This window comes from Ursus arctos, unplaced genomic scaffold (genome assembly GCF_023065955.2).
Source record: "Ursus arctos isolate Adak ecotype North America unplaced genomic scaffold, UrsArc2.0 scaffold_4, whole genome shotgun sequence".
Classification (NCBI taxonomy): Eukaryota; Metazoa; Chordata; class Mammalia; order Carnivora; family Ursidae; genus Ursus; species Ursus arctos.
The window spans coordinates 92415777-92442616 of record NW_026623056.1 but is presented as its reverse complement, the minus strand read 5'-3'; the positions used below and the strand labels follow the sequence as shown (position 1 = coordinate 92442616).

The 26840-nt window shown below is 60.1% G+C and overlaps 1 protein-coding gene across 1 annotated transcript in view; it reads right to left on the bottom strand.

The window, feature by feature from the left end:
• Positions 1-16669, bottom strand: part of PDXK (pyridoxal kinase) — a 29238-nt gene extending 12569 nt beyond the window's left edge. The window contains exons 1-2 of the mRNA XM_026496117.4: positions 16446-16669; positions 4425-4479 (exon numbers count right to left, since the gene is read on the bottom strand). Coding sequence (XP_026351902.1) covers positions 4425-4479; positions 16446-16532 — 142 coding nt within the window. The 5' untranslated portion in view covers positions 16533-16669. The remainder of the gene's footprint in view (positions 1-4424; positions 4480-16445) is intronic.
• Positions 16670-26840: the final 10171 nt, after the last annotated feature.

Genomic DNA, 26840 nt, shown 5'->3' with positions numbered 1-26840 from the left:
AATCTGGCCTGTGGCAGGCTTTTGCATGGCCTTCAAGCTGAGACCAAGTTTTCACATTTTTACATGGTTGGGGAAAAAAAAAAGAGTAATACTTTATGACTTGTGAGAATTATATGAAATTCCATTTTCAGTGTCCATTAACAAAGCTCCAGTTTTACTGGACCGTAGCCGCACTCCATCCTTTACAAGTAGTCTCCGGCTGCTTTCACGCCAAGGGCACAGAAGGTGCCAGGCCTCAGTTATCTATTTTCCAGCCCTGAATTGGGAGAGTGTGCCAGCCCTTCTCCGGAAAACCTGCTTCCCCAGGATGGAGACTCTCCGGCCTCAATCTATGGCCATTTCTTTTCTTTTAAGATTTTATTTATTTATTTGACAGAAAGCAAGCAAGCACACAAGCAGGGGAAGGGGCGTGGGAGAGGGAGAAGCAGACTCCCCGCTGAGCAGGGAGCCCAATGCGGGGCTCGATCCCAGGACCCCGAGATCATGGCCTCAGCCGAAGGCAGACGCTTAACCAACCGAGCCACCCAGGCGCCCCGGTCTACAGCCAAAACCACGAGCTCTGTTAAAAAGGATCAGGCCCCAAGCGGTGTCACTTACGTGAAGGCCCCAAGTCGGTAAACCGAGAGTTAACACTGAAGCTAACTGCACTTTCGACCCTAGAGCAGAGCCCTCCACCAGTCAACATGGCCCTTCCCGGTCAATCCTGGGAAACTGGCTGATAGACCCCCCTGCTCCCCTTAGAGGGGCGGCCTTGCCCAAGACATTCCTTGCTAGTATTCTTTTATTCTTTTGTTTTTTTAATGCTCTCTCTCTGCCTTTAAAAATCTTTCTTTCAGGGGCGCCTGGGAGGTTCAGCTGCTGTCGGCTCACGTCATGATGTCAGGGTCATGAGATCGAGCCCCACGTGGGGCTCCACACTCAGCGAGGAGTGTGCTTGGGATCCTCTCTCCCTCTGCCCGCCCCCCTGCACTCAGTCTCTCTTGCTCTTTCTCTAAAATCAATACATAAATCTTTAAAAACCTCTCTTTGGTTCGGCTCAGTGGAGATCCCCTCTACTCGCCAGACAGGATGCTGCCCGACTCGTGAAACATTTAACAAAACCAATTAGATCTGCCCATTGACTTGGTTGAATTTTGTTTTTTAACAGATCCCATTCACACCACTAAGCTGGCTGAATGCAAAAGACGAAGGCAAGTCAAACAGTACGGCCTGATACGGACGCGCCCTCAGACTTCTCGGGAGGGCCGAAAAGTGGCGCAGCCAGCGTGGAGGACGGTCGGCCACTGTTCCCACGATCAAACACAGAGTCACTATCTGATCCAGCAAGTGTGTCCCTGGGTCTACCCGCTGGGAGAAAACTAATTTGCTCCCAGAAACGTGTGCGGAAAGATGTTCACAACAGCAGCGTTCATTTTTTTAAAGATTTATTTATTTACGTGAGGGGGGAGGGGCAGAGGGAGAGAATTCCAAGCCGACTCCGCCCTGAGTGCAGAGCCCAATGCGGGGGCTCGATCTCACGATCCTGAGACCATGGCCTGAGCTGAAATCAAGAGTCGGACGCTTCGCCAACTGAGCCAGCCACGCGCCCCCCAGCAGCAGCATTCATCAACCCGTGTCCATCAACAAATGGACACAGAAGCCAAGTGTGGTCTGTCCACACTGGACGGACTGTGACTCAGCCACGAACAGGAGTGAGGCACGGGCACACGCGAGCACGGGGACGAGCCTGGAGAACATGGGGCTCAGCCGCTAAAGGTCACCTGTCCTATGATTCTGTTTCTATGCAATCTCCAGAAGGCAAATTGCTGAGACAGGTGAGGGGTCCAGCGGCCCGGAGGGGGGGCAGTGGTGAGGGTCAGGCCGTTAGCCCGGTATGGGTCCCACTGGAGCAGTGAAAATGTTTCCTCTGTGAGTGTACTAGCAAGCGCCGAATTACACACTCCACCAGGTGAATTAACTCTGCGGCACATAAATATCCTGAGAAAGGTGTCAAAAAGCAGCGCTTTCTGACCTGGAAGAGTGGGTGGGTCACGGCTCGCGGGACTGCGTCCTCGGGAACAGAGCTGCTGGAAGTGCCCCGACGCCAGCCCCACCCCAGGAGGCAAGCGGTGTGGGCGGCCGTGCTCAGAAGCCTCTGCAGGGACCAGGCATTGCTCAGGGGTCCCCGCGTGCGATCCACAGGGCCGCTGGTTGAGCAGGGTACAGATGGCATGTGGTTGAAGTGTTCTGGCCGGTCACACGCGGTACGAGCCGGGCACTGAGTACGCCACACGGTGGAGACCGCACAGCCGCGGGGCCTTGGCCGGACAGCCGGAGCAGCGCGGTGCTGGGCGAGGCTCACGGCCGGGACAGGGGTGCAGTGACTCTCCCCGCACACACAGGCCTCGACGGGCACTTGCTTGCAGTAAGTGCTTCCGGTTCTTTTTAGAGAGGTACCGGGGCTCCCGGGTGGCGCAGTCAGCTAAGTGTCTGACGCGTGGTTTCAGCTCAGGTCATGGTCTCAGGGTCGTGGGATCGAGCTCTGCGTGGGGCTCTATGCTCAGCAAGGAGTCTGCTGGAGAGTCTCCCTCCCTCTGCCTCTGCTTACTCTCTGACTCTTGACTTCAGCTCAGGTCATGGTGTCAGGGTCATGAGATTGAGGCCTGTGTCGGGCTCCGTGCTCAGTGGGGAGTCTGCTTGTCTCTCTCCCTCTGCCCCTCCCCCTGCTTGTGTACTCTCTCAAATAAATACGTAAAATCTTAAAATCAGGGGGAAAAAAAAGAATTCTCTCTGCTCTCCTCTGCCCCGCCCCGACTTCACACTCACACTCTTCATCTATCTTAAAAACAACAACAACAACAAAAATAACTAAAACCAAAAAGTCCCTAAGTACTTCCAGGTCCAAAGCTCAGGACTGAACCCCGAGATTTGCGGTCAAGCTGCACAGACAGCCGTGCTGAGTCCAAGCGTGGGGTGCTTGGGGCCACTGCTGGGTGGGAGCCGCCTGAGAGGTCCCCTCACCAGGCAGGCACTGCACGGCATCCAGGGGCCCTGCCAGGAACCACAGGAGTAGGCCACAGCGGACGTGAAGTCCCCCTCCCCTTCTGGCCCTCAGCACCCCTGCACCTGCGTGGGCTCCCAGCACGCGGGGGTCTGGTCTTCATACACCCCTGCTGGGGCAGGCCAGAAGACCCCTCGGGATGCTAGCCCGCCGCCAACGGAGGCGGTTCTGTGGGAGCCCAGGGGGCAGCCACGTGCCACTGAAGACCCCAGAAGCCCCCTCCCCTCAGCCTGGGATCTGTGCAAGGGCAGCAGCGGCCTCGGAGCCAGGCCTTGGCTTCCCCAGAACGGACAGCTGACCGTGGCGCCCTGTGACAGCCAGCAGTGAGTTCAGCGGGCAAGCCAGTTTGGCTCATTTACTTAAAAAGGAAGGTGGTGGTTAAAACAGCCAGGAGAACCTGTGGGATTCAGGGAAGTTCGCTGAATCAACGTAAACATCTTGGGGCTTCTCCAAATTTCACAGCACCCAGAACATTCGGCAAAGCAAAAGCAGGGAAGGGCTTTCGGTGAGAACTGTTTTCTTCTGAATCCCAAACGTCATTCCTCACCTCAATTTATGACTCACGATATCCCGTCCCTTCCAAGAAAAGCCACAGCAGGAGGGTTACAGGCTCTTTCCTAAGCCTGTGGGCGGAGGCCCAGATACCCACCCGCACACCCTGCTGGCACTCGGCCAGCCTGGTTCTAGGACATTCTGTGCCCCTGGGGCTCTGTCTGGGTTCAGAGTAACTTCAGGAGAGGTGATGTTGGGATGTGTCCAGGAAGGGAGTGGCCTCATGCCCCTGCCTCTACGGGACTGTGGGGTCACAGGGCAGGTGGCTCCCGAGGCCATGGGGCCCGGGGGTGTGAGGAGCGGGCTCCGGAAGCTTGTCCCGACAACTCGGGGCCTTCCCGAGGGCAGTGTCCCTCACGTGCCCTTGAGCTGGCAATTCTGTTTCAAGGCCTCTGTGCACGGGAGTCCTTGTGTCCCCTGCGCTGAGACGGACGACTCCACGTGAGTTCCCGAGGCGCTGGTTTTTAACAGAGAAAATTAGGCTCCGCTCCCGCGTCCACCAGTGGCACGTACACACATGTGGCCCTGCTCGTGGCCCGTGGTGTCCCGTCACCCGGCAGCGGGCTCAGCCCCGTGGCAGGGGCTAGGAGCAGGTCCCCGTTTCACGGAGGAGACTGAGGTGCCAGCAGGCCCCCCAACCTGCCCCCGGGTCCCTCAGCTTCAAGCAGCCGAGCCGAGGTTCAAATGCAGCGTCCACACCCGAGGCCAGGCTGACCCTCACGAGCTGGGTGGCCCCTGTGGTGCCATCTCCTGACCGTCAGAGGAGGGGTGGGGGCTCCACATTTCTAAAGACCCTGCTTTTCAGTGGCTGCTCAGGCCAACAAGGGCTTACCTGTGTGGTTGGAAAACTGGACAGAGTTCAGCGCGTCAACCTCAAATCCCAACACCTGCAAGACAGAGAAGGAACGGGTGGGAGAGAGCCAGGGCCCCGGCGGCAGGCAGGAGGCTCCCCCGAGTTGGGCTCAAAGTGCGCGCTTTGGTGCCGTGCTGTCTGGTGAGGGGCCGCGTCCGGAAGCGTGTCGGGAGCCGCCAGCCCGGAGGGCCGAGCCCCTGGAAATCTGCCAAGCGACGATGCCTGCAGGTGCACGACGCGAGGCGCCCATCTGCTTGGACGCGGACAGACGGCTGTGAGGCCCTTTGCTTCGAGAATGTGAGTGTGAGGCCGCCACCCTCGGTGGGGGGGCAAGGCCAAGGGCTCCCCACGGGACAGCACAGCTGGCCACTCCGTCCCCAGAAGCCTGGCTCTCACGCTTCCGCTGCAGTGCCAGCCCCGGCCCGCTCGAGGCTGGGGGGACCTCAGTGTGGAGCCACGCTGGCCTGGCCTGGGGTGGGACGGCCACCCCGCGGCTGCCCCACAGCTGGGCACGCGCCTCCCGGCACACGGAGCAGGTGACCGCGCACAGGTTCCAGGTGCCACAGGGTTACAAATGAAGCTTATAAAGAGTAAGAGCTCCTTCCTCAATGAAGGGGAAGAAAGGTTATGTCCAAAACGGCCCGGATGCCTCCCCAAGACAACGTGGACAGTTGTCTGCCGGTGAAGTGGCAAATCCCATGGCGATCTTTCTTTTTGTTCACCTTCCCGTTTCTCCACATTTAACAGGCAGGTGTGGATTAAATCAGGCAGCAAGATGTACGGATTGCTGCAGAGCCCCGTGGGGGATGAGCCACATTCTCCGCGGGGCCCTTCCCATGACCCCAGGCCCTCAGAGGTGATAGGCATCGGAATACCGCCCAACCCATCCCTCGGCCTTCGTGTCCTACACTGGCCCTGGGTCCCTGCCAGGCCCCACTGGCCTCCACCATCTGACCTGCCCAGCTGGCCCTGGCTGGCATCATTGCAGACAGACCCAGGACCAGGGCCCTGCTACACGGAGCATCCACTGCGTCCCTCCTCGTCCCGCAGAGCCAGCTCCCTGAGGAAGTCTGCCCCGTGCTGCACAAAGGCCTCTGGGGCTCGGGGTGAGGGTAAAGCCATGAGCTGCCAGCCACCACAAGGTGAAGCCCAAACACCCAGGAGCAAACCAAAGCCGCATCAGTGTGGGCAGCAGACCAGGGCCTGGCCAAGTCCTCCGGACCTGGGGGAACCAGGCAGGCCCCCAACAAGAGCAAGGGGTGAGTCCCTGGGTCCATCAGCCCAGGGGGCCCTCACTCAGGCCTTCCTTCTGTGTCCCCCAGCCCTGTGCGAAAGAGGCAGCCTGGGGAGGTCGGGGCTCACACATGGGCTCCAACCACAACCTGTCTGTGGGATACTCGAGTCCAAACGGGCTCGTGGCCAGCCCTGACTTTGGAGCCAGGTGAAACCACATCACGACAGCCAAGTGTTTAATCTGGATTCTGCTCCTGTTGAGAGCTGGGCTGTCCCCCTGGCGCCTGGCACTGCAAGGGGCCCACAGCTGGACATGGGATTGAACTCGCCAGGCCGAACCAGGAAAACCATGCCACCCGCTGGGACGAGTGTGGCACAACCAGCCTTGCCTGGAAACCCAGAGGCACGTGCTCACCCAGCGCTGGCAGCTGTCTCCCCGTCTCTGCCTGGTCATGCCACCCTGGCTGGGTCCTGCCCAGGTCACCACACGACTTCTCGGAGTCTCTGCGTCACCCTTTCCTAGGGAAGCACAGCCCTCGTTGACCCGCTCCGTCCCTGAACACAGCTCCCTCTGGGTTCGCACTGGGCCCACACCAGCAGCCAGCACCTGCCGGCAGGAGGCCACCGAGGGGCCAGCCTGTCAGCCTGGAAGGACCCTGTCTCCTCCCCTCGCCTCAGCGCTCCCAGCTACATCACACCCACCCCCTCTGTGGCCCCCAGGGCTCCCCCGCCACGCTGACCCCCAGCCCCACCGTGCCCGCACAGCTGCCCTCTGGGACGGTCAAGGGCTCCAGGAGGGCACGGGCCTGTTCTTCAGGACACGTCAGGGACAGAGCATGGCTGCTGACGCAGCCACCACACCTCTCTGGACTCTGTCTCACTGGCGCCCTGCTCCAAACACCCATGGGTGTGCGTCTCCCCTCTATCCCTCCCACCCCGGCCGGGTCTCAGTTCACATCTAGGGCTGAGGCCGCCCACGGGCTGCTGGGAGACCCCAACCACACAAGCCACACATAAGCAGTGGGACACCAGCAGGCACCGACAGAAGGGCCAGAACAGCTGCCCTGAGGGGGTGTGTGACGTCAGAGCCCCATGAGCCCAGCGGCTGATGGAAGAGTGGATGGAACCCCAGGGGAAGGAAGGGAAGGAGGCCTCAGAGTGTTAACACCCCCATAAACCAAGTGCCACTGCGTTCATGTGGCCCACTGACCTTTGGACTCTCTCCCTCCCCAACCCCAGGAAAATGAGAAAGAACAAAGGAGCCTTTTATGATGCTGGTCCACAAGGACAGGACAGGACACCCAGTGGGTGAGAGATTTCGACAAACTCTGGAGACACACACATACTCCACAGGGCACAAGGACACTGAAACCTCAGTTCCCACAGACGGGGTGGGAACAGTGTCCCGTGGAATATGCCAGAGAAGGAGACAGTGGGAGAGGTGGAGCGATATAAGGAGAAACACTGGAGGGTGTGTGGGAGAGACAGGGAGAGCAGGAACCAAGGGCCGTGGGTGGCCAGTCCCTGGTCGTCCCCTCCCTCTCCTGCACACCGATGACTTCCCAGCCTCTTGCCCTACTCACCCCAACACCACTCACCACTCTCCAAGTCTCCCCTGAACCTTCAGAGATAGGCCCCCCTACTCTGGTGGTCTGAGAGGCTGCCTCGGGGCAGCTGGGTGTGGGGAGTGGACATCTGAGAGCTGCTCACACTCCCCGCTGCCCACGGGGGAGGGGTTCCACAGGTGAGCTCCCTCTGTGATTGTTCACTGAGCCACACACTTGTGACAGGTATCTAACAAGTGTCTCTAAAATATTTAAGTGGCTATTATCAGACCTTAACGAAATAAAACACAAATCACCAGTCTCGTTACACAGTTAAAACCGGCCCTTTGCAAATTTGCCTGCCTGACGCACCGCTTCCTGTTCCCAGCTTCAGCCAGCGCTGCTTCAAATCCCCTGGCATCCTAATCAAGTCTAAAGAAACAGCTTTGAAGCGACCATGACACAAATCCTGAAAACCCTGCCAAGATATCCTGCTCCAATGCTTCCGGATGTGTAGATAATTAATCCTTTGAAGCTGGCAAACTGATCGGGGAATGAAGTCCTTATTTCATGCTTCGGAACGGTAGTGAGCCGAGCCCCAGGCCAGCTTCTCCACTTCAACAGCAGCAGCGGCCGGGCTTATTACTCAGTGCACGTGCTGCGAGCAGGGCACGCACCACCGCGGGCACGCCACTGCGCAGGCGCGGGCCGACTACCCGGCAAGCAGGCGCCACGGTGGCTGGGCCCTGCCCGGTCCAGCCGGCATGCCCCCGACCCCGGGCGCCGGACCCCGGGCGGCAGCGCCCCATGTGGGCTGGCAGCCCGCGCCGAGCCCCTCCCCACACGCCCCTGCGGGCCCTGCGCCCCTCCCGGCTTCACGCTGGCCTCACAGCTGCTTCGGGAAGGTGCAGGGGCCGGGGGCGCACAGGGGCCTCGGCGAGAACCGCGCTCTAAAAGCAGGCGGCCGTCGGCAACCTGGGGAAGCCAAACCGGCCGAGGCGATGGGCGCCCCGTGCTCCGCTTCCTTTTACGAAGGACCCGCACTGGGACAGGCGCGGTTTCTCCATGAAAGCGAAAACCTCTGTGCCCCCCCGCCCTTGGCGTGAACAGGGACTAGCTGTTCGTGAGTGCGACGTGGCTGCTGTGAGGTTCCGGAAAGCTGGCACGGCGGTGCCTGGGGAAACACCCGCCCCGCCCCGGGGGCATGACTGCCCTGGTCCCCCTCCTGGACTGGCCCCTGCCGCAGCGCCCCGTCCTCCCCGACCCCCGGGGGAGCTGCACCGCGCCGACTGCCGACTGCCGGGACAGCATCGCCCGGGTCTTCCCGTGGGGGAGGCTCGCAGGGCGCCATGGTGAAGCGAGGAGCCCACGGCCCCAGCAGCCACGCTCACCGCGCACAACCGGGTCTGAGGGTGGAGGCACCGCGGAGGGGCCTCGCTCTCCCACGATCCCGCCCGTGGCCCCGGGGAGATGACTCAGGTGAGTCCACGCTCGCCACGGGCGCGCGGCAGGGCAGGTGTCTGGGTGCAGCCGCGGAGGGGCACCAGCCGCTGGATGCGGAGGGAGTCCAAGCGCTGGGCCGCCTCAGGGCGCGTGCGAGCAGAGCGGTTGTGCAAGCCCGGGGCACGGAGAACTGTTACCAGAACCGAGCCACGAAACGTACTCAATGAGATGAAAACAAATGTGACAACTGGCCGAGCCTCCGCCGCCCTAGTGACTGTACTACCTTTACCCTGAGCTCGGCTCCTGAGCGACAGGCCTGTGGCGGGGCCCGTGTAACGGAGGCCACCGCCACCCAGCTCTCCGCCACCCACGCTGGCAGCGTGCGGTCACCACGGAAACGGGCGCACACACAGGAATCGGCCTCCCCACCCCCCACTTTTTTAACATCTACAGCACAGCAGCACACAGTGAAAAGATGCAAGAGATACTTCAAGAAAGAAAAAGAAGAAACGCAGTTCAGCCCAGGAAGGATAGCCTTGCCACAGGAGGGCCCCCCCATCTCCCCAGGCAGAGTCCCCTCCTCCCAGCCCTACCGGGCTGGCGGCCACGCAGGGGCCCTGGCCCTCCTGCGGCCCTCCGTCTCTGTTCGAGCAGCCTCCTGCAGGCCTGCGTGCTGGTCCTCACCCCCCCAGCCCCCCCGCTGCGTGTCCCCGCACTCCATGAATTCCACGTTGTGGTTGCAGAGCTGCTGTGCGCTTTCTGACCCCTCAAAGCTCTGAAACCCCTGTGCCACTGTGAGCAATCTCCTGAAGGTCGACCACCTTTCTCTCAGCCCCCAAGACTTTGTGCAGAACCTTGCCTTCTCAGCCTCTGCTCTAGCACCCGGACTCGGTGGCGTTTTAGGGTTCTGGGGCGCCCCTGTGACTGTGAGCCCACCATCCTATGCGCCTCTGGACGAAGGCTGGCGTGGCCAAAACCCCAACCTCGGGCTCCACTAGCAAACCCACTCCTGTTTCAGAAAAAGCGCAGAGCCTTGGCCAGGAAGCCCCCGCAACAAAGCACGCTCCCTCCCCCAAGCCAGCCCCTGGGCCTCCACACAGCTGCCGGCTCAGTGACCACGGAAGCACAGCCACGCCGAGGCGGCAAGGGTCTCAGGCTCGACAGAACCCCGGAAGGTCACAGCCAGTCCAAACCGGAGGCATTTCTGGCACAGTCCCAGGCTGGGCACACTGCCCGTGGAAGTGGCTCCTCCCCCTGCCAGAGGCTGGGGGTGCAGACGCGCGCACGGCATACAGAGAGTACCCCCATGTCCTGCGAAGAGAAGGCCGGAGGGGTCCCACCTCCCATGCCTCTCAGTGTGTGGGGGGGACATCTGCAGCGACTCATCGGGGGAGGGGGGTTTCAAAGGCTCCGTCGTAGCCGTCCAGCCACCAGAAGCGAACGAGGACAGCCGGGATGCCGGCATGCAGTCAAGCTCTGTGGCCTGACCCCCATAGCTGCCATCTTCTAGACCCGGGGCCCTTCCTGAGGGCGGCCTGGGCAGGTGATGCATGTTCTCGCGGCAGATCCCCCTCACTGCCACATCATCAACCCACTCTGCTGACAGCCACGCAAGACACGGTCATTAACTCTGCAGCTTGGCGGGCAATCCGCCCTCGCGGGGACGCAGAGCACTCAGAACAGCAGGAGTGGGGAAGCTCTGGAATATTCCAGCACCGCTCCCCCATCCTGCCCAGACCACCCCGGCTCCTCCGGGGGAGGGGGCTCACTGTCTTCAAGAATCCTCACTACGGCTTCTTTTGTAAGACCTCCAGCTGCTTCCACAGGAAATGAGAATGAGGAAAGAGGGGACACCACAGTGTCATGTGACTGCTGGCATCCTGATCAGCCTCGGGGCTGAGTGCCCGGTGTCCTGCCCACCCCCTGGGACCACTCAGCCCCACAGTTCAGCTCTACCCACGTCCACTGTCCTCTGACCTGCAGCGGGGACTCCCACTGGAAACAGCCCTCCATCCCTGAAGCAGCCGGCAGCTCGCCTTCAGTCCCACGGCCATCTTTGCCCATGTGTGTGACCCTGCATCAGCTGGCACAGCCCTGGACCCCCGAGACCCCCGCCCTGCTTACGGCACACCCCACGCCCTGACTGCCAGGCTCACAGTGCTCAATGCCAGGCCCACGGCTCCCTGCCAGGCCCTGCACAGGGGCCGTGCGCTAGCGGTCAGGTTCTGCTGCGGGGGCTGGGCTGCGCTGCAAAGCCCTAAGAGAAGGGGCCTCACCCCAAGCTCCCAGCAGCACCCAGGTATGGACGGGGAATGTCTGCTCTGGGTGGGCAGGGAGGCTAGGCATTGCCCCTTCGGCCAACCACATGATTTTATCACACGGCCCGGGGCCCCACGCCTGTTCCTTTCTTCTTGAGAAACTCCATCATTTCTTCTGTTCCTCGATGTCACTCTTCCACATTGCTGTCTGAGCAGAACACGCTAGTTCTATTTCAAAAGCTCCATGTGGGCATGCCCCAGCGATGACCAGGCCCATGAGCCACAGAGCCAGCGGCCCCTGTGTCACGTAAAACCCCTGCGCACAGACGCACCTCCCTTCCAGAGAGCACAGTGCTACCCTTGACCCCTGCGAGGAGCAGTCTCTTAAACAGGAGCCAGGGCCCCCCTCGGAGCACAGCGTGTGCACACGCACACACGTGCACTCATTACACATACACATGCAGACACAGTGAGAGAAAGATCAGAAAGTGGGACCAATTAGTTCTTGCTTTCTCCATGACAGGCAAAGAGGAACAACAGAAATCTTAGTCCCAAACCAAGAAAGAGAGTTAGGAAATCAAGAAATTAAGCAATGCTGGATCTTCTTACAGAAACAGCAAAAGCATCACCTAGGCTGCAGGGTTGGCACATATTCTGGATCAGCCCGGGACTTCCAGAGGCCAGGGAAACGGGAATCATCACAAGTGGCAGGGAGTGAAGCAAGCAGAGCTACGTGTCCTGGAGCACGAGGGAACATTGCAGAACACACTTGGACGTGTTCCCAAACACAACACGCCACCTCCAAGGATGTGAATGTCCACATCGGGCAGGAGGGTGGTGCCCTCTTTCATGTCAGCTGTCTTGTACTATTTGCCAACACGGGCATCACCAGGAAAAACATTAAAGCAAAAACCATGTCTTTCGAAGGGGGCAGGGTGACACTCTTCTGGTATCTTCCAAACGCAGTTCTGCCACAGAAGGCCCTTCCATCCTAGGAGTGCTAAGGGGAAAAAAACGTAAAGATCTTCCTCTGAAGAAGCCACCTGAGGCTCCAGGGGTTCTTGAAGGTGAAAAGCTGGAAATAACCCCCCCCCCCACTGTCATGGGGACCCCGCCGTGCCTGCGTCCCCGCAGCTCTGCAGCTTCGCTCTGGTCCACCGCAGCGGCGGGCCCTGGCATCCCTCTGCCCCAGCTACCATAGCCCACACTGCTCGCCAGGCAGGGGTCTCCATCCACAATTCCAAGCCAGGGGACTCTCGACACGCCCTGCTGCCCGCCAGCCTCTTCCTGAGGGTTGTCTGTCTGAGCCGCGCTCCCCTGGCAAAGAGGTCCCTGTATGGAAAACAGCATCTCCGCCCGGCCACCAGACAGGGCTAAGGTCTTAGGGCTGCTTCTGCACCGATGGGCTCGCAGAGATAAAGAACGAGGCTGGTTTCTGCAGCAGGACCCATGCAGAGCCGTCCCCCCAGTGTCCCCCAGGGCCTTATCTTCCCGTCTTGGTGGCGACGTGGGATTTAAATGGTTTTAAGCAAAAGCCCAAATCAGATTCTCAAGGCTACCAGAGGTGACCTTTCAAAGCTGCACCTCTCCACTGTGACCCTCCAGTGACACCCCCACCCCAGCACAGAGGTCACACCTGTCCAAGGTAAGGAAGGCTCCTCCCCTGGAGCCTTCAGAGGGCGTGTGGCCCCACCAACACCCTGACTTCAGCTTCTGGCCCCCAGCACGGCAAGAGAATCTCTGTGGCTTTAATGCTACCGTCTGCAACACTTGGGAGAGGGCCCCAGGACGCTCACACCACCCCAAGCCTCGCGTACCTGCCTCCCGTCACTTTGATAGCACAGAAGCAGGTGCTGCAGCCGCCTGGGGGATTCTGGGACCTCCCCTCCCCACAGGAAGCACTGCGGATCCAACGTGCAGATACACCGCAGGCTCGCACGGACTGTACCTCCCGGCCCCGAGAAGTGTGGGTTTCCGATTTCTGAGAGGAGGCAGTCCCACCAGCGTCTGGTGTGGGAGGCAGCAGGCCCCAGGGCACACTTCGTCTCACCCCACCTCATCCTTCCCTGCTCTTTCCCTCCCCCAGAATCGAAGGCCAGAGCAGCAGGAAGTCCCACCGTGCACAGGGAGGAGCCCCAATGCATCACTGGCGGTCTGGCCTCGACTGGGCAGCCCTCTCTCCACAGACAGGGCCACGAAGGCCACGAGCCAGCCCTTACTCTCCTCGCTCTGCGAACATGGAATCACCCCGCCCGACGCTCTGCCTGCTCTGTTGCTAGTCCCTAGAACATACTTTGGACTCGGCCTGAAAACAAAATTCAAAAACAGGGTCAAGGTTCTGCTCCTCTCTTTCGTATGACATTTTTCTCTGCCCAGGGAGGGTGGCTGCCCATGGGCGGCCTGCCTGAGACGGCAGCGGGTGTGCTTGGGGGACCTGACAAGAAGCAGTTCGGGAACCAGGGCCCTGAAGCCCAGCCTCGCAGGCCTCCAGCCAGCATGCGTCTGTGCCACGCTCGGGCTGAGCGCCCCATGAACGGGCCCTCGCTGTGCCAGCACCACTGGCAGAGCCCCGTCCGGGCAGTGCCCCGGAGCCTGGCCCCACCTGACAGCCAAGAGCACTGTTCTCACTGTGCACACGAGGCCTGCAAAGGCTCAGCTGGCAGCGCCCCGTCCCTGAGCCGGAACTCCAAGACAAAGGGACAGCGGGCCAGTCCCCACAGGGGCTTCTCCAGTCTCCGAATCTGTGGGGCCCAGGCCGGGCCCACCTTCTGCTGCCCTTCCTAAGCTCTCTTCCCACACTCAGCTGCGTGCACAAGTGTGCCTTAGTCTAGCTCTACGGGGCTGACCAAATGGAGAACATACCCCCCGCTAGGCACAAGTCTGGGAGTTCCGGGATGCTTCCCCTCAGAACCCCTGCTGGAATGTGCAAGTGCGGGGCTCCAAGCCTATTGCAGGCTCTGTCCAGCCCAGCCCGTCCTGTGCTGAGGCTGGTCCCAGGGCAGTCGGCGGCCACCCCCAACCCTCTCTCTGCTTGGCTCTGCTCCGGCGGGGCACAGGTGGGGGGATAGGAGCAAAATGCCCGCATGGGACGCCGTGGAGCGCCCTGCAGTATTAACTGTTTGATCCTCCTGGAGCTAAGCAACCCGGGCCAAAACAAGCATTTGCAGGCTGATAAGAAATCTAGACTCTGCTCAAGGAAGCACGAAGTGTGTCCAGTGAACTAAGACATTTCTGGAAACTGTTATTGTTATGGGCTGTTCCCCAAATTCCTATGTTGAAACCCTGGCCTCCAGCACCTCAGACTGTGACTGTGTTTGGAGACAGAATCTTTAAAGAGGTAATTAAGGTAGAGCGAGGTCATAGGGTGGCCCCAATGCAATGTGACCGGTGTCGCTATGAGAAGAGATCAGGATACAGACACGCACAGAGGAGCCAAGCGAGGACAGCACCCATGTGCCACGGACAGACCTCTCCGGAGCAGGCAGCGTGCTGCCACCTTGATCTCGGACCGCCAGCCTCCAGGGCTGAAAGACCACACACGCCTACCGTTTGAGCTGCCCCGCCTGCCATACTTCGGGACAGCCACCCAAACACACTGATATTGCCCTGTCTGGGGTCCAGCTTGGGGGGAGCATGTTTGCAGGACGACCACCCCTGGCTTTCCCCCCCTTCAGCCCTCGCCATCCCCCGACACTATATCTTACTTCGGTAATTAGGAGGAAGAGGAGGTAATTAGGGCAAAAAACACACCCAGGTAAATAAGTGAAGACCCTCCCGGCAGAGGTCCCAGCCTCCAGGAGATGCCCCAGCCACGCTTAGGTGCCACCCAGCCCTACCACCCCGTCTGGTCCTCCGGCACAGTGGTGGGTGAGCGCAGCATCCCGGGCATGCTGACCCACCTCATTCAGCAGCCAGCACCTCCAAGGGACGTTCACACACCCCGTCGCCCCCAGCCCTAAATAACAACCTAGGAGCAGGCATCATGCCCATTCTACAGAGGAAGCAACTGAGCTCGGCGTGGAAGATGGCCCCCTGCCATACTCCTCCTGGGCCTCACAACTCTAGAAGGAAGTGCCGGGATGGGTTGAATCAGAGGCAGAGCCCCTCCACGCCCCCCAACAGGTGGCAGGAGATGACAGGATCACCACCCTCGCCCCCAGGTTATGTCCCACAGCCCCAGAACACAGGTAAGGGCACTAAAGAAACCCCAGGTGAGAACCGCCTCTCTGACGTTAAGAGGCACTTTGGTGTGGAAGTTCAGAGCACACGTCTGGAAGGAACAAGGGGCCTCACCGGAGGACCCAGGTGAGCCGAGGAGGGAACAGTGTGCCCAGTGCAGGGGTGCAGGGAGAAAGAAGGGAGCGCGTGTGGATAGACAGGGAGGAGGGACCGGGCACAGGACACAGGGAAGCCAGCAGGGGCCCCGCACAGCTCTGCCAAGGGCAGCTCCCGTGGCTCCCTGGCCAAGAAGGGCGAGAGCTGCTCCTCCCACTGGGACAGCAGGGTGAAGCTGTTCTCAAGGGCCCTGCCTGGTCCTGCCTTCCAGGTGCACCCCTGCCTTAGAGACCCTGCACCTTTGTCCCCAAGCACAGAACTACCCCAATGACCCTGCCCACACAATCCACCCACAAGCAGAGTTCCCCCTACCCCAAAGACCTAGGTGCATGCAGTCACCCAGCCATACCTGCTTCTTGCCCCCCGTTGGGGGGGGGGCATGCCAGGGACAACAGGACAAAGGTGGGCAGTCCAGGAGAGCCATGACCTTGTCATGACCACCCAGCACTCCTGCTGGGCAGAAAAGGCAAGGGAGTGCCCATCACCCTGGTGTTGCCTCTGGCCTGGCATGAAACCCCACCGCATCCAGGCCTCCTTCTGCCCCGCCGAGGATCACCCAGCCATAACCTTGGGGCTGTAGCAGGAAGCAGTGGGTGCCTGGCCTGGGAGACCCATCAAGGACAGGCGGGAGAGGCGGGAGGGAAGCCCGTCATTAAGGAAAAGCTATAAAACATTTGAAAAGCAGCTTCTAAAGCCAAAAGGGTACGGGCCTGACTCGGTCTCTGGGCTTTTCTTCTTCAGAGCCAACACCTGCAGGGAGGCCTTCTCCGCTCCACCCGCCTCTCTGGCGACCACCTCCCAGAAGAGTCCTTCGCAAGGTGGGACTCACCCTGGCGGCGGGAGCCAGGGTCCCTGAGCTTGCTGCTCCTGCTGCCGGCAGGTGAGCACTGCAAACACCTGCTTCCCTCTCGGCCCCTGCGCCCCCAGGGCAGGGGCAGGAGGCACCCGCCGCATTCTCACGTCTCCAGGGAGCCCCCGGCCGCCCGCAGCGGGTAGGGGCGCGGGTGGCGAGTGCACCACAGCTCACGCGCGGGGGCCTCACGCTCGGCGGGCGCCCGCCCGCGCAGGGGCCCCCGGTGCTGCGGCCGCGCCAAGGTCACGGGGCTCGGCTGCGGCCGCCCCGCCGCAGGCCCGCACACGGGGACCCCCGGCCGGTTACGTAAGCCAGGCCGGCTGGCGGCGCATACCTGCAGCGGGAACGTGGCCGCCCGGTTGCCCACGTAGCCGCGGACGACGTGGCTCTGGATGGAGAGCACCCGGCACTCCTCCTCCATGCCGGGCTTGCCGCGGCGGCGCGGGGCCGGGCGGGCGTCCGCGTGTCCGCCGCTCGCTGGGTTCCGCTCGGCTCCGCTCGGCGTAAGCGCTCGGCTCGGGCGCTAGGCCGCCTCCTTGTGACCTCAGCGCGGCCGGGAACCGCGGGTCCCGCCCGGCGCGGGGGCGGGCGGGGCGGCGGGGGCGGGGCTTCCTCGAAGCCCCGCCCCCAGCCCGCCCGCCCCGGGACCCGGGGAAGCCGGAGCCGCGCCCCGCTGGGCCCCGGCGGCGGCGGCGGCGGCGGCGGCGGCGTCACTAGCGCTCCCGGAGCGTGGGCGGGGCAGCCGCCGTGCCGGACGCTGGGGCGCGTTTTTCGGTCCACCAGGCGAGGGCACCGTCGCGTCTCTCGTTCACTGCCCGAGGTCGGCGGACCTCTGACCCGGAGCGCGTGCGACGAGGACCGCCGGCGCCGCGAGAGTCGCCCGCCCCACGGCCCCGCAGTGCCCGCTCCCCAGCCCAGGGGCGTCAGGGCCGCCGAACCCTCCCGCAGGGCCTGGGGCCGCCCCTCCGGCCACCAAGCGGACCGGCGCCAGGAAGCACCGGGCCGGCGCGCGCCCTGCGATCCGGGGGCGCCCGTCTAGGGGACGCGGAGCGGCCAGTCGTGATGCCCCCACCCCCCACCCCCGCAGAGGCCTGGGGGGCGGACATCTCTGCGGTGCCATGACACCCTTGGGGACCCCGAGACGCCCGGTCCCCCCCAGCCCCGGACACGTGGCCCGACCCTCCTGCCGCAGGGTATCTTGGGCCCGCCACGTGGCCCGTGTCCATGCACCACCGCCCGCCCCATGTCCACCTTCAGAGCCCGCCATTAAGCACGAGTCCGGTTCCCCCACTCCCCGCAGTCACTACCCGGCCCTTCACCTCCCACTCCCACCTCCGCGGGCCGGAGGCATTCCCTGGGTTCCCCCGCGAGGGTCCAGCGCTGCTGCGGGGTCTTCAAACTTCAGGACTGGGTGATGTGGGTCCCTTGGCTGCTTGTGTTTCAACCTCTCCATCCTGGGGGGAAGGCTGATGCGTCCCGGCAAGTGCTGGCTAGAGAGGAAGGAGGGCACTGCTTTAGCTGTCCAGCTTTTCAAGAGGAAGAACATCCTAGTTGTTAATAATAACAATAATAATAGCAGCTAACATTTATTGAGCGCTTACTATGTGTTAAGCCATTTCCTGCATTAACACATTTGAAATCCCCAACACCTAATATGGTAGAGGCTCGTCTCCTTTTACAGCGAGGAAACAGGAAGAGAAACCAGAGGTTACAGAATCAGGGATGGGTGGTGCTGGGTGAGATCCCTGCAGACGGCAGGGGCCAGCACACTAGACACTGTCCTTACTGCCTTTTCTCTGTCCTACTCTGTGAGGTCAGCTGTCCTTGGCTCTTAGGAGGGCCTGATGAATCTCTCTGCAGCTGATCTCACCCCTCCCCACCTTGATCTCTCACCTACTGTTCCTCTGCTTTTCTGGGCCAACCTCATAAGTGCCCTCCCCCTTCTTCATCCCCACCCCCACTCACCTTCTGCCCAGGTAAATGCGGAGCACTAAGGGGGGAGGAGGCAGACAAGCCTCCGGGACCCCAGGCTCTGGTCCTCTCTTCCTTGACAGAGGGCCCGGGTAGAGGTCAAAATCCTGGGCAGCACATTTTGGTGAGTTCACTTTTCATCGGGCTTTGGGAAGATCGAGGTTCCTCACTCCCAGTGCCCTTGGGTCCCAGACTAGCCACGGGAGGCTCACCTGGAGAAGCCAGCTGGTAGACCCGCCAGGGCCCAGCCCCGTCCCACTTTGCTGAGCCTGGCCCCCAGCGTACTCTTCCAACTCTGCAGGTGCTCCTGGGGCCACTCAGGTTGGGCAGACACGTGACTGTGGTATTTTATGAGCACTTTTGCTGCTAATTAGCAGTCCACAAACAAACCTCTTTCCCGAGGACTCAGACAGTGAAGACCTTCAGAAACCACCAGTCCATTGAAAAGATACTCGCGGTCCCCGCCAGCCAGGTGATGGGTGGGCCTCCTCACCACTGTGTCGGGGTGGGGGAGGGATGCAGAGCCCCTCAGGACCCCGTCCCCCACCCTGTCCTTCCAAGGCAGACCCGCCCTTCCTGGGAGAGGGCACAGTCCCCAGTGTGGAGTGAATGCCCTGCAGGGTGATTCTTAGCTGATTAGGAAGAGGCCGCTGACTGCCAGGTCTCTTGGGGGGAGGGTGGCTGGAGAAGCAAGTGGGTGGGGTCCAGGAGGTTCCCAGAAGGTGGTTCAACAAGAACTGAGGGAACCGAGAGAATTTGTGGCTGACCCTGGTCTGTTTGGGACCCCCAGAGCCAGGTGCCTGTGCACCTCTGTGCCCTGGTTATTATACCGTCAGAGCAGCACCTTGGGGCTGGAACCCCACTTGGGCCTGTGTTGCCCCCCGCCCCCGCCACAGGGGTGCTGTGACCTGGGAAAAGTCTGGCTGATCCCAACCCCAGAACGGTGTCTTCTTCCACTGGAGGTGAACTTCACATACACGCTGCCCGTTATGGGTTGACTGTATTCCCCCAACTCACATGTCATAGCCCCAACCCCCGGTACCTGGGGGTGTGACCTTACTTAGAAATAGGGCCTTCTGCAGATGTAATCAAGTGAAAGTGAAGTCGTTCAGGTGGGCCGTAACTCCAGCATGGCTGGTGTCCTTATGAAGAGGGGAACACACTCTCCTCCAGAGCCCTCGGAAGGAACCAGCCCCGTTCACACTCTGATCTTGGGCCTCTGGACTCCAGAGCTGGGAAAGAATCCGTTTCTGCCATTGAAGCCACCTGGGGAACCTGTGTCAGAGTTCAGGCTTCACCCCGGTGCACTGCCTGCTGGCCGTCAAGCTTGCCCCCTGAAGGTCCCAGGCGCTGGCAAGGGTCCCGAAGAAGCAGATAGGCATGAAGAGACAAGCTGGCTGGGCTCAGCTCACGTCGTGGGTCCCAGATCTTCTGAGGCCCTCCCAGTGTCGAATGTGGTGTCCCACCAGCAGACCATGAATACTGATTTCAGTCCCAGAAAAAGTCATCACTGTCCCCAGGTTCCTCCGGGCCAGAGTGCTATCTCTGATGTCGGCTACAAGGGATGGGGGTCTCCAGAGACTCAACTACCATTATGACACACTTGTATCCCCCAGAATTCCTATGTCGAAGCCCTACCCCTCAAAGTGATGGTTTTTGGAGATGGGCCTTTGTGGGGTAATGAAGGTTAAATGGGGCCGTAAGGGGCGGCGCCTGACTTAGTAGATTTGGGTCCTTAGAAGCAGCAGCAGCAGCAGCAGCGAGCTGGGTCCCCATCAGCCTGTGGGCGCGGTTGAGATATGGGGTCAGTCCCGTCCCGCTCAGCCCTCGGCACTCACCGCCCTTATGTTCCAGGGGGAGGGATCTCGGGTCCTCTTGGAGATCAGTCGGGCAGAGCCTCTGGCGGCTGCTGCCTGTTTGAAGGGGTCAGACATGCAGGTCAGTGTCTGGGGGGCCTGACGGTTTGCTGCCCAAATCCTCCCTTTCTAGAGGGATGTGGTCAGTCTTGGGCCCCTGCAGACCTCCTCTGCTTCCGCTAGTTTGTCGGTGCTGGGGTGTCGTCGGCCGGTGCTGGTCCGACTGCAGGACCCCGAACTGCTCCCCTCATTGCTTGACGCAGGCCCCTGCTTGACGGGAGAGACTCCATGGCGCTCTCTACAATAGCATTCCACCAGGCCGCTCTCTGCCCCGCTGGCTGCGTTTTGTTTTTGCCTGAGAGGCGGTAGCCAAGTGCTGCGAAGTACGGTTGTGTTACTATTCACGGACCGTGAGGTCAGCAGATTGGGAGACGCTGCCATTGAAAAGATAGTTTGCCACTTGAGGTTTCCAAGAGGTGGGAGCACCCACACCACACAGGGCCACGTGGGGAAGCGCCAGGTGGGCTGGGAATGGGGGGCAGGGGAAGGAGACTTTATTGGGGTTTTAAGGAGAAAGGCAAGGCGGGCAAGCAGGGTGGACACTGATGAGTTTGAGCACCTTTGGCAGGCTCTGGGGTATGGGCTGTCTCTGCTTGTCTGGCCTCTGGCCCTGGCCAGAGGGATACGGCTCTTGGACTGTAAAAGATGGAGGAGCGACGTGGAATGTGGGCTCTGGGCTCGTTACTTGGCATGTGAAAGGCACATTTGCTGTCTCTGAGGGTTGGCCAGCCCCGGGAGGGGTCGTTTCTCCCCACTCAGCCAGGCTCCAGACGTCCTGTATTCTCATCGAGAACACAGAAATAGGAACATGCAGGTCGTATACACCAGGGCGCGCTCTGGAGTCTGGAGCCATGCTGCCCGGGCGGATTCCCGCTCCTCCGATGGCCTTGGACACCTTGGAGTGACAAGTTAGGTCAGCTCTTAGACTCAGCGTCCTCCTCTCTTCGGGTATGAAGTAAGAAGAGTGTATCAAAGTGGTGTTGAAGGGATCCAGCAGATTGCCCCGGGTGGGGCGTGAATGAGGGTTCCAGAAAGTCTACTCATCACTGTTTATCAGGATACCCTGGCCTGCCGGAACAGAGCTGGTGGAAAATTTTACTCTCTCATGACTGCTGGACTCCAAGCCGCCATTTTTATGGGATGAAAAATCCCATATGTACAAGTGGCTTCCATCCTTCTGAGAACAGGCTTTTGGACATTTCTCAGTTCCAGAATATTCTTTCTTTCTTTTATTTTTATTTTTTAAGTAAGTTCCATGCCCAGCTTGGAGCCCAACGTGGAGCTTGAACTCATGCCCCTGAGATAAAGACCTGAGCTGAAATCAAGAGACAGACACTTAGGGCCCCTGGTATCCAGCCACACGTCAGGCTCCGTGCTGAGCGGGGAGTCTACTTGGGATTTTCTCTCTCCTTCTCCCTCTGCTGCTCTCTCTCTCTCAAATAAATAAGTAAAATCTTAAAAAGAAAAAAGAAAAGAAAAGAGAAGAAAAGAGTCTGACGCTCAAGTGACTAAGCCACCAGGTGCCCCCAGAATATCTTTCTTAAGAAGCAACAACTGGGGGCGCCTGGCTGGCTCCGTTGGAAGAACAAGCAACTCTTGATCTTGGGGTCATCAGTTCGAGCCCCACATTGGGTGTAGAGATGACTTAAAAAAAAAAAAAGCTTAAAAAAAGAGGCAAAGACTGAACCTCAGGCCTGGGTTCCAGGGTGTTCCTTATTCGGATGGATTATGTTTTTCACTTTCCTCTTGGGAAGAGGCAAGATTTTTGGAACCCTGAGAGCACTTGGGGTCAGCGTCTTCAGGAACTCTAGAGAATCCCCTACATTCTTTCCTGACCCAGGCGGGTGTGGTTCTACTTTTTAATCCTCAAACAGGCTGGTCTGGTTTGAGACTCACCTTGCAGCCTTGGGTCAATGCGCTGGTCACCGTGGCAACCCCTGGGCGCTCCTTGGAACAGCTCCAGGCCATCTGGAGAGTTTTCTCCCAAGAGTTCAGAAAATGTGTAGTTAAGAGCCGTCTTCAGCCCATGAGGGGCCGTCTGCTCCTGGTTCCTGACCCAAAGAAATCAGCTGGAGCCTCCCCCGCTCTTTCTGACCAGGGTTTACTGGAAATGTTTCTTCTTTCTCCTCAGTGATACTTCAGCTCAGAAAACAATCAATCTGGGCCAACAGCCAGGAATTTTAGCCCCGCAAGGGGCCTGTTGGGGCAGATGATTCACAGGGAAAGAACAGAGGGAAAGTGGGGAATTCGCTCCGGTAGTAGGCGTTCCCCGCACGGGAGTGGCTGGATTTCAGGGCGGTCTGACCAGCCGCGTGCACTGACCCAGACGCTTGCTGTTGCCTTCCCGGCAGCTGCTGGTTCTTACTGTGCCTCACAGAGACGCGGGCAGATTGCTCATGGTTCTCTAGTTGCAAGAGAAACTCACGTCCTGGACGCCTTGGGGAAATGACAAACATCGCAGGGAAGAAAACGGAAACCCATCGCAGCCCCACGTCTCGAGGGTAGACGGCACTCGAGTCCTCTTTCTAGGCACGTCTGTGTGCATTTACGGGAATGTGGCAGGTGCCCAAGACGCAGACTGACGGGAGACTTTCTTCTTCTTCTTCTTTTTTTAAGGAGATTTATTTAATTGGGAGAGAGAGTGAGGTAGAGAGAGCGAGGGCAGGGGGCAGGGGCAGAGGGAGAGGGAGAGAGAGAGAATCTCAAGTAGACTCCGTGCTGTCCACAGAGCCTGACTCGGGGCTCGATCTCACGACCCTGAGATCATGACCTGAACCGAAACCAAGAGTCGGACCCTTAACTGACCGCGCCATCTAGGCCCCCTTGAGACTTTTTTTGTTTTTAAAGATTGGGATTTGTAATGGATTGTGTACATTCATAATGATATATATATATTTAGATTTCATCTATTATTTATCTGACAGAGATAGAGACAGTCAGTGAGAGAGGGAACACAAGCAGGGGGAGTGGGAGAGGGAGAAGCAGGCTCACAGCGGAGGAGCCCGATGTGGGGCCCGATCCCAGAACGCCGGGATCACGCCCCGAGCCGAAGGCAGACGCCCAACGACTGCGCCACCCAGGCGCCCCTCATAACGTTATATCTTTATACCTTCCACGTGTCCTGCAATATTCTTAGTGATCTTTCATGGCTATGTCACCTCCCTTCCATGAAATTACAAGAATTTGACGAATCCTCTTATCAAATAGTCAGGTCGTGTCCAGCACTGCACTGTTAAAAATATTTCACTGGGCTTACTTGTGAGTCAATCTTCGTGTGCGTGTCTGATTACTTTCTTAGTGCAAATTCGTTGACGTGGCGGGACAGGCAGGCGGGGAGTCTGCACCTTCACGTTGTTAATGTGTGTTGTCAGGTCACGCTGCAGGAAGGGGTCCGGTGCGCACTCCCGCCAGCACCTCACCGTCACCGTAGCTCAGCGTCATCAGGACGGGGCGCCTGTCTTTTCAAAGAATCCTTGCAAATTGGCAAATATAAAACACGGGAGACACTTTTAGGCATGAATCTGTATGGTTTCTCCCTAGAGTTTTATGGAAGTCAAAGTGCGAATAAAGGGAAAGACTTGACTTGAGGAAGCTGGATTTTGGGGGCAGAGGCTCTTCTGTTTGCTTCAGAAACCACACGGAGCAGGGCTGAGCTGGACCGGGCGGTGCCACATCCCAGGCCACGAGAGCCACGGGCTCACACGCCCTTGGCACCTCCTGGGGTCCTCACTGGGGAGGGCCACTCCCCGGGGGCCCCTCAGCTCACTGGCCCCTCATCTGGAAAACGGTCACAGGGGCTCGTGCGTGGCTCTGGTGGCAGTCACACGTGGGATACATGTGGAGCGGGCAGAATATGCCCACGTTCCCGTCAGACTGTGACTCCGTTGGGAGGGGGCAGGGCTGTCCTGCACCCACCAGCCAGGCCGGTTCCCCGCTCTTCTCCCAAGGCAGGAAAAAGTGGCCCAGGGATGGCGCAGGCCAGAGCGAGAGAGGCAGTCCCTCCCAGAAGTCGCCGTTCTCCCTGCCTGGTCAGCCAAAAACCTGTGCCCACCGCCTCCGGCTGGCGGAGCCCACACAGCCTCTCCCTTGGGCCTGGCCCGGCCTCCAGCCTCTCCGCCTCCTCCCGCCCGCCCTGGCTGCGGCTGGCACCACTGGTCTCAGCCCGACCTGCCTCCAGCTCTACCCTGGTCCGAGCCGTGGCACCCCCCACCCCGCCCCCAGGCACGGAGTCTGAACCCTCTGTGCCCTGGTCCCATCTCTGTGCCTTTGGCCGGGAGCCGCCGTGGCCGAGACTGCACGCGGGGCTGGTCTGCAGTGACATGGGCCTGGTCACGTCTCAGATTGCTGCTGTGTTGGAATGATAGTATTTTGGGTATTTGGGGTAAATACAACGCATTACTAAAATTGATTTCACCTGTTTATTTTTTTAACATGGCTACTAGGAAATTGTTAGTGGCAGCTGTCCCCCATTTCCACTGGACGGTGCTGGCACTTCCCTTGCATGTCAAGGTGTCCCTGGTCCTGGTCCCCGAGCAGCCACTGTTGCCACCTGCCTCGCGGTGCCAGGCACTTCCCCGGAGATCACTGCGGAGAGAGACCCGGGGCCCCTCCGGGGAGCGACCGTGGGGAGCCGGGAGTGGGTGCGCGCTCTGCGGCGGGTGGCTCATGGCGGGAGCTGGGCCTCCTCCTGCCTTTGCCAGTCCCCCAGTAGGGTCACTATGGAGCCTTCAGACCCCGTGTTCAGACGTGGCTCCCGCAGGCTTTGTGGGCTCCGAAAGCTGGTAGAAGCCGGTCACCTTTCTGCACTCCTGTTGTTTTTAAATAAAACTTTGGGCTTATGTCTCATTCATGGACAAGTGATACTTAGTGGGGGCGTTGGTGAAATCACGTGTATTCCAGGTTCTGTCCACGGGCTGCACACTCCAGCCCCGCGTCTGTGCCTGACGTGCTAACCCAGGACTGACTGACCGGTCCACGGCCTAGAGACCAAGGTTAGGGGGTGACCTGTGCCTGAGGCAGAACCCCGGAGACGATGTCTGTCGGGGCTGGCCATGTGCCCGCGGTGCCAGGCTCAGCATCTGGCCAGGTGAGAACCGGCCTCCCCAGGACATTTCCCCAGAGGCACGGGACAGGCTGCAGAAAACCAGCCGCCCTCAGTCCTGACGCCGGGCCGGGCAGCAGTCGTCCCCTCCCGGAGCTGAAAAGAAGCCCTCTCTGCACCGGCTTCCTGAGAAGGCTGGAGCCGGAGGAGCTTCCCGCGCTCCGCTCCGGGGAGAGCGCTCCACCCGTGCCGGGCCATCCCCCGCACTCACAGGGCACGCATGCGGTCAGGGGTCAAGGTCAGGCACACTCCTCAAAGACGCAGTGTCCCGAGATGTTCTAGAAAGAGAAGCTTGAAGCCGCAGCAGGCAAACGCGGCGTGTGGCGGGCTAGCTCCCGGTCGGAAGTGTGCGGGGAGCACCTGGGGGGCGGCTGAGCGTGACCTCGTGTGAGACCTCCTTAGGTGTGGCGTGGCCGCGGTTACACGGAAGACTGTCATTCTTCGGCAAGGGGGGGCCGGAGCGTTTGGGGCTACAGTGGCGTGTTGTTCTTGATGCACTTGGAGAGGCTTCAGGCAGAAAGCGTGACTCAAACACGGCCCCTGTCCCCATCCGTCCCGTCAGTCGGCGGCTCCTGAAAGAGCCCGGGCCGAGCGTCTGCCAGGAGCTCCTCCAGCCCGAGCGCGTGGAGGCAGAGCCGAGCACGAGCCCTCCGCGTTGGGGGTTTGTGCCTGGACTCGGTTCCGTTAGCGGCTGTCTGCTGAGCCCCGCTCGGGGTCAAGGCCCGGCCCAAGGCTGCAGGTTTCTGCCTCCCGCGTGCGCGAATCCCGCCGCCCTGGGGAGCCGTGGGGCTGCTTCCGTGGGGCTGGCCGGGGTCCGCGCTGCCAGGGGCAAACCACGGCCCCTGCGGCTCCCTCATGCCTCGCTGCCTTCTGAAGTCCGACCTCCTCGCCGGGGACAGGAACTCCTGGGAGGATTTCCCTTCTGGAAGCCATGGGGGCTAGACACGGGGGCAGGTGAGCGCAGGGCCCCGCAGGAGAGAGGGCGTGGGGGGGACTCCCACACCCCCTGGGACGGAGACAGGCGTGTGCTCCAAGTCACAGGGTCCTGCTCTGTGCGAGCTCTACGAGCGTCCCCCAGCACCCACACAGCCCTTCTCCAGCCTCTGGACCCCTGTGGGCTCCCTCCCCTGGGAGATGGCTGCCCACCCACGAAGGGTTTCCCCGTGGCCACAGCCCCCAGCTGTCACAGCCTCTCTCCCACCGTCCTCACCCAGCCGCTGTGGTAATTCTACTGAATAAACGCCTCTCAATTTGTTGTAAGCCCTTTGATCAATCTCCAGAGACTCGGCATGGTTGTTGTTGCTGATTCTAACCAGCGTTATCAGAGGTCCCACCTGGGAGTGTGTCCCTCAGCACGTCACACTACCTTTCCGGAAGTCCCGCCTCCTCACGGGTCTTAGAATTCACTGAACAGGTACCTGCCACAGGGCCTTTGTACGTGCTGCTCCTCCTGCAATATATTCTCCAGACACCCATATGGCTCACTTTTTAATTTCTTTGGGCCTCTGTTCAAATGCTACCTTCTCGTAAACAGTCCTTGCCAGCAGAGTTAGGTAAATTAAGGAAGAAACATACACAAATGAAACCATGGATTCCATTTAATGGTCTTTCCAACACTTAGTACAAGCAGCACTGCTTCCAGATTGTACTTTTTATTAAATTCAGTAGAAACTTAGGAGTGTAAAGTGTAAAGTCTGGTACCAATCTACAAGATTGGCCAGATGTAGCGGGGGGGGGGGGG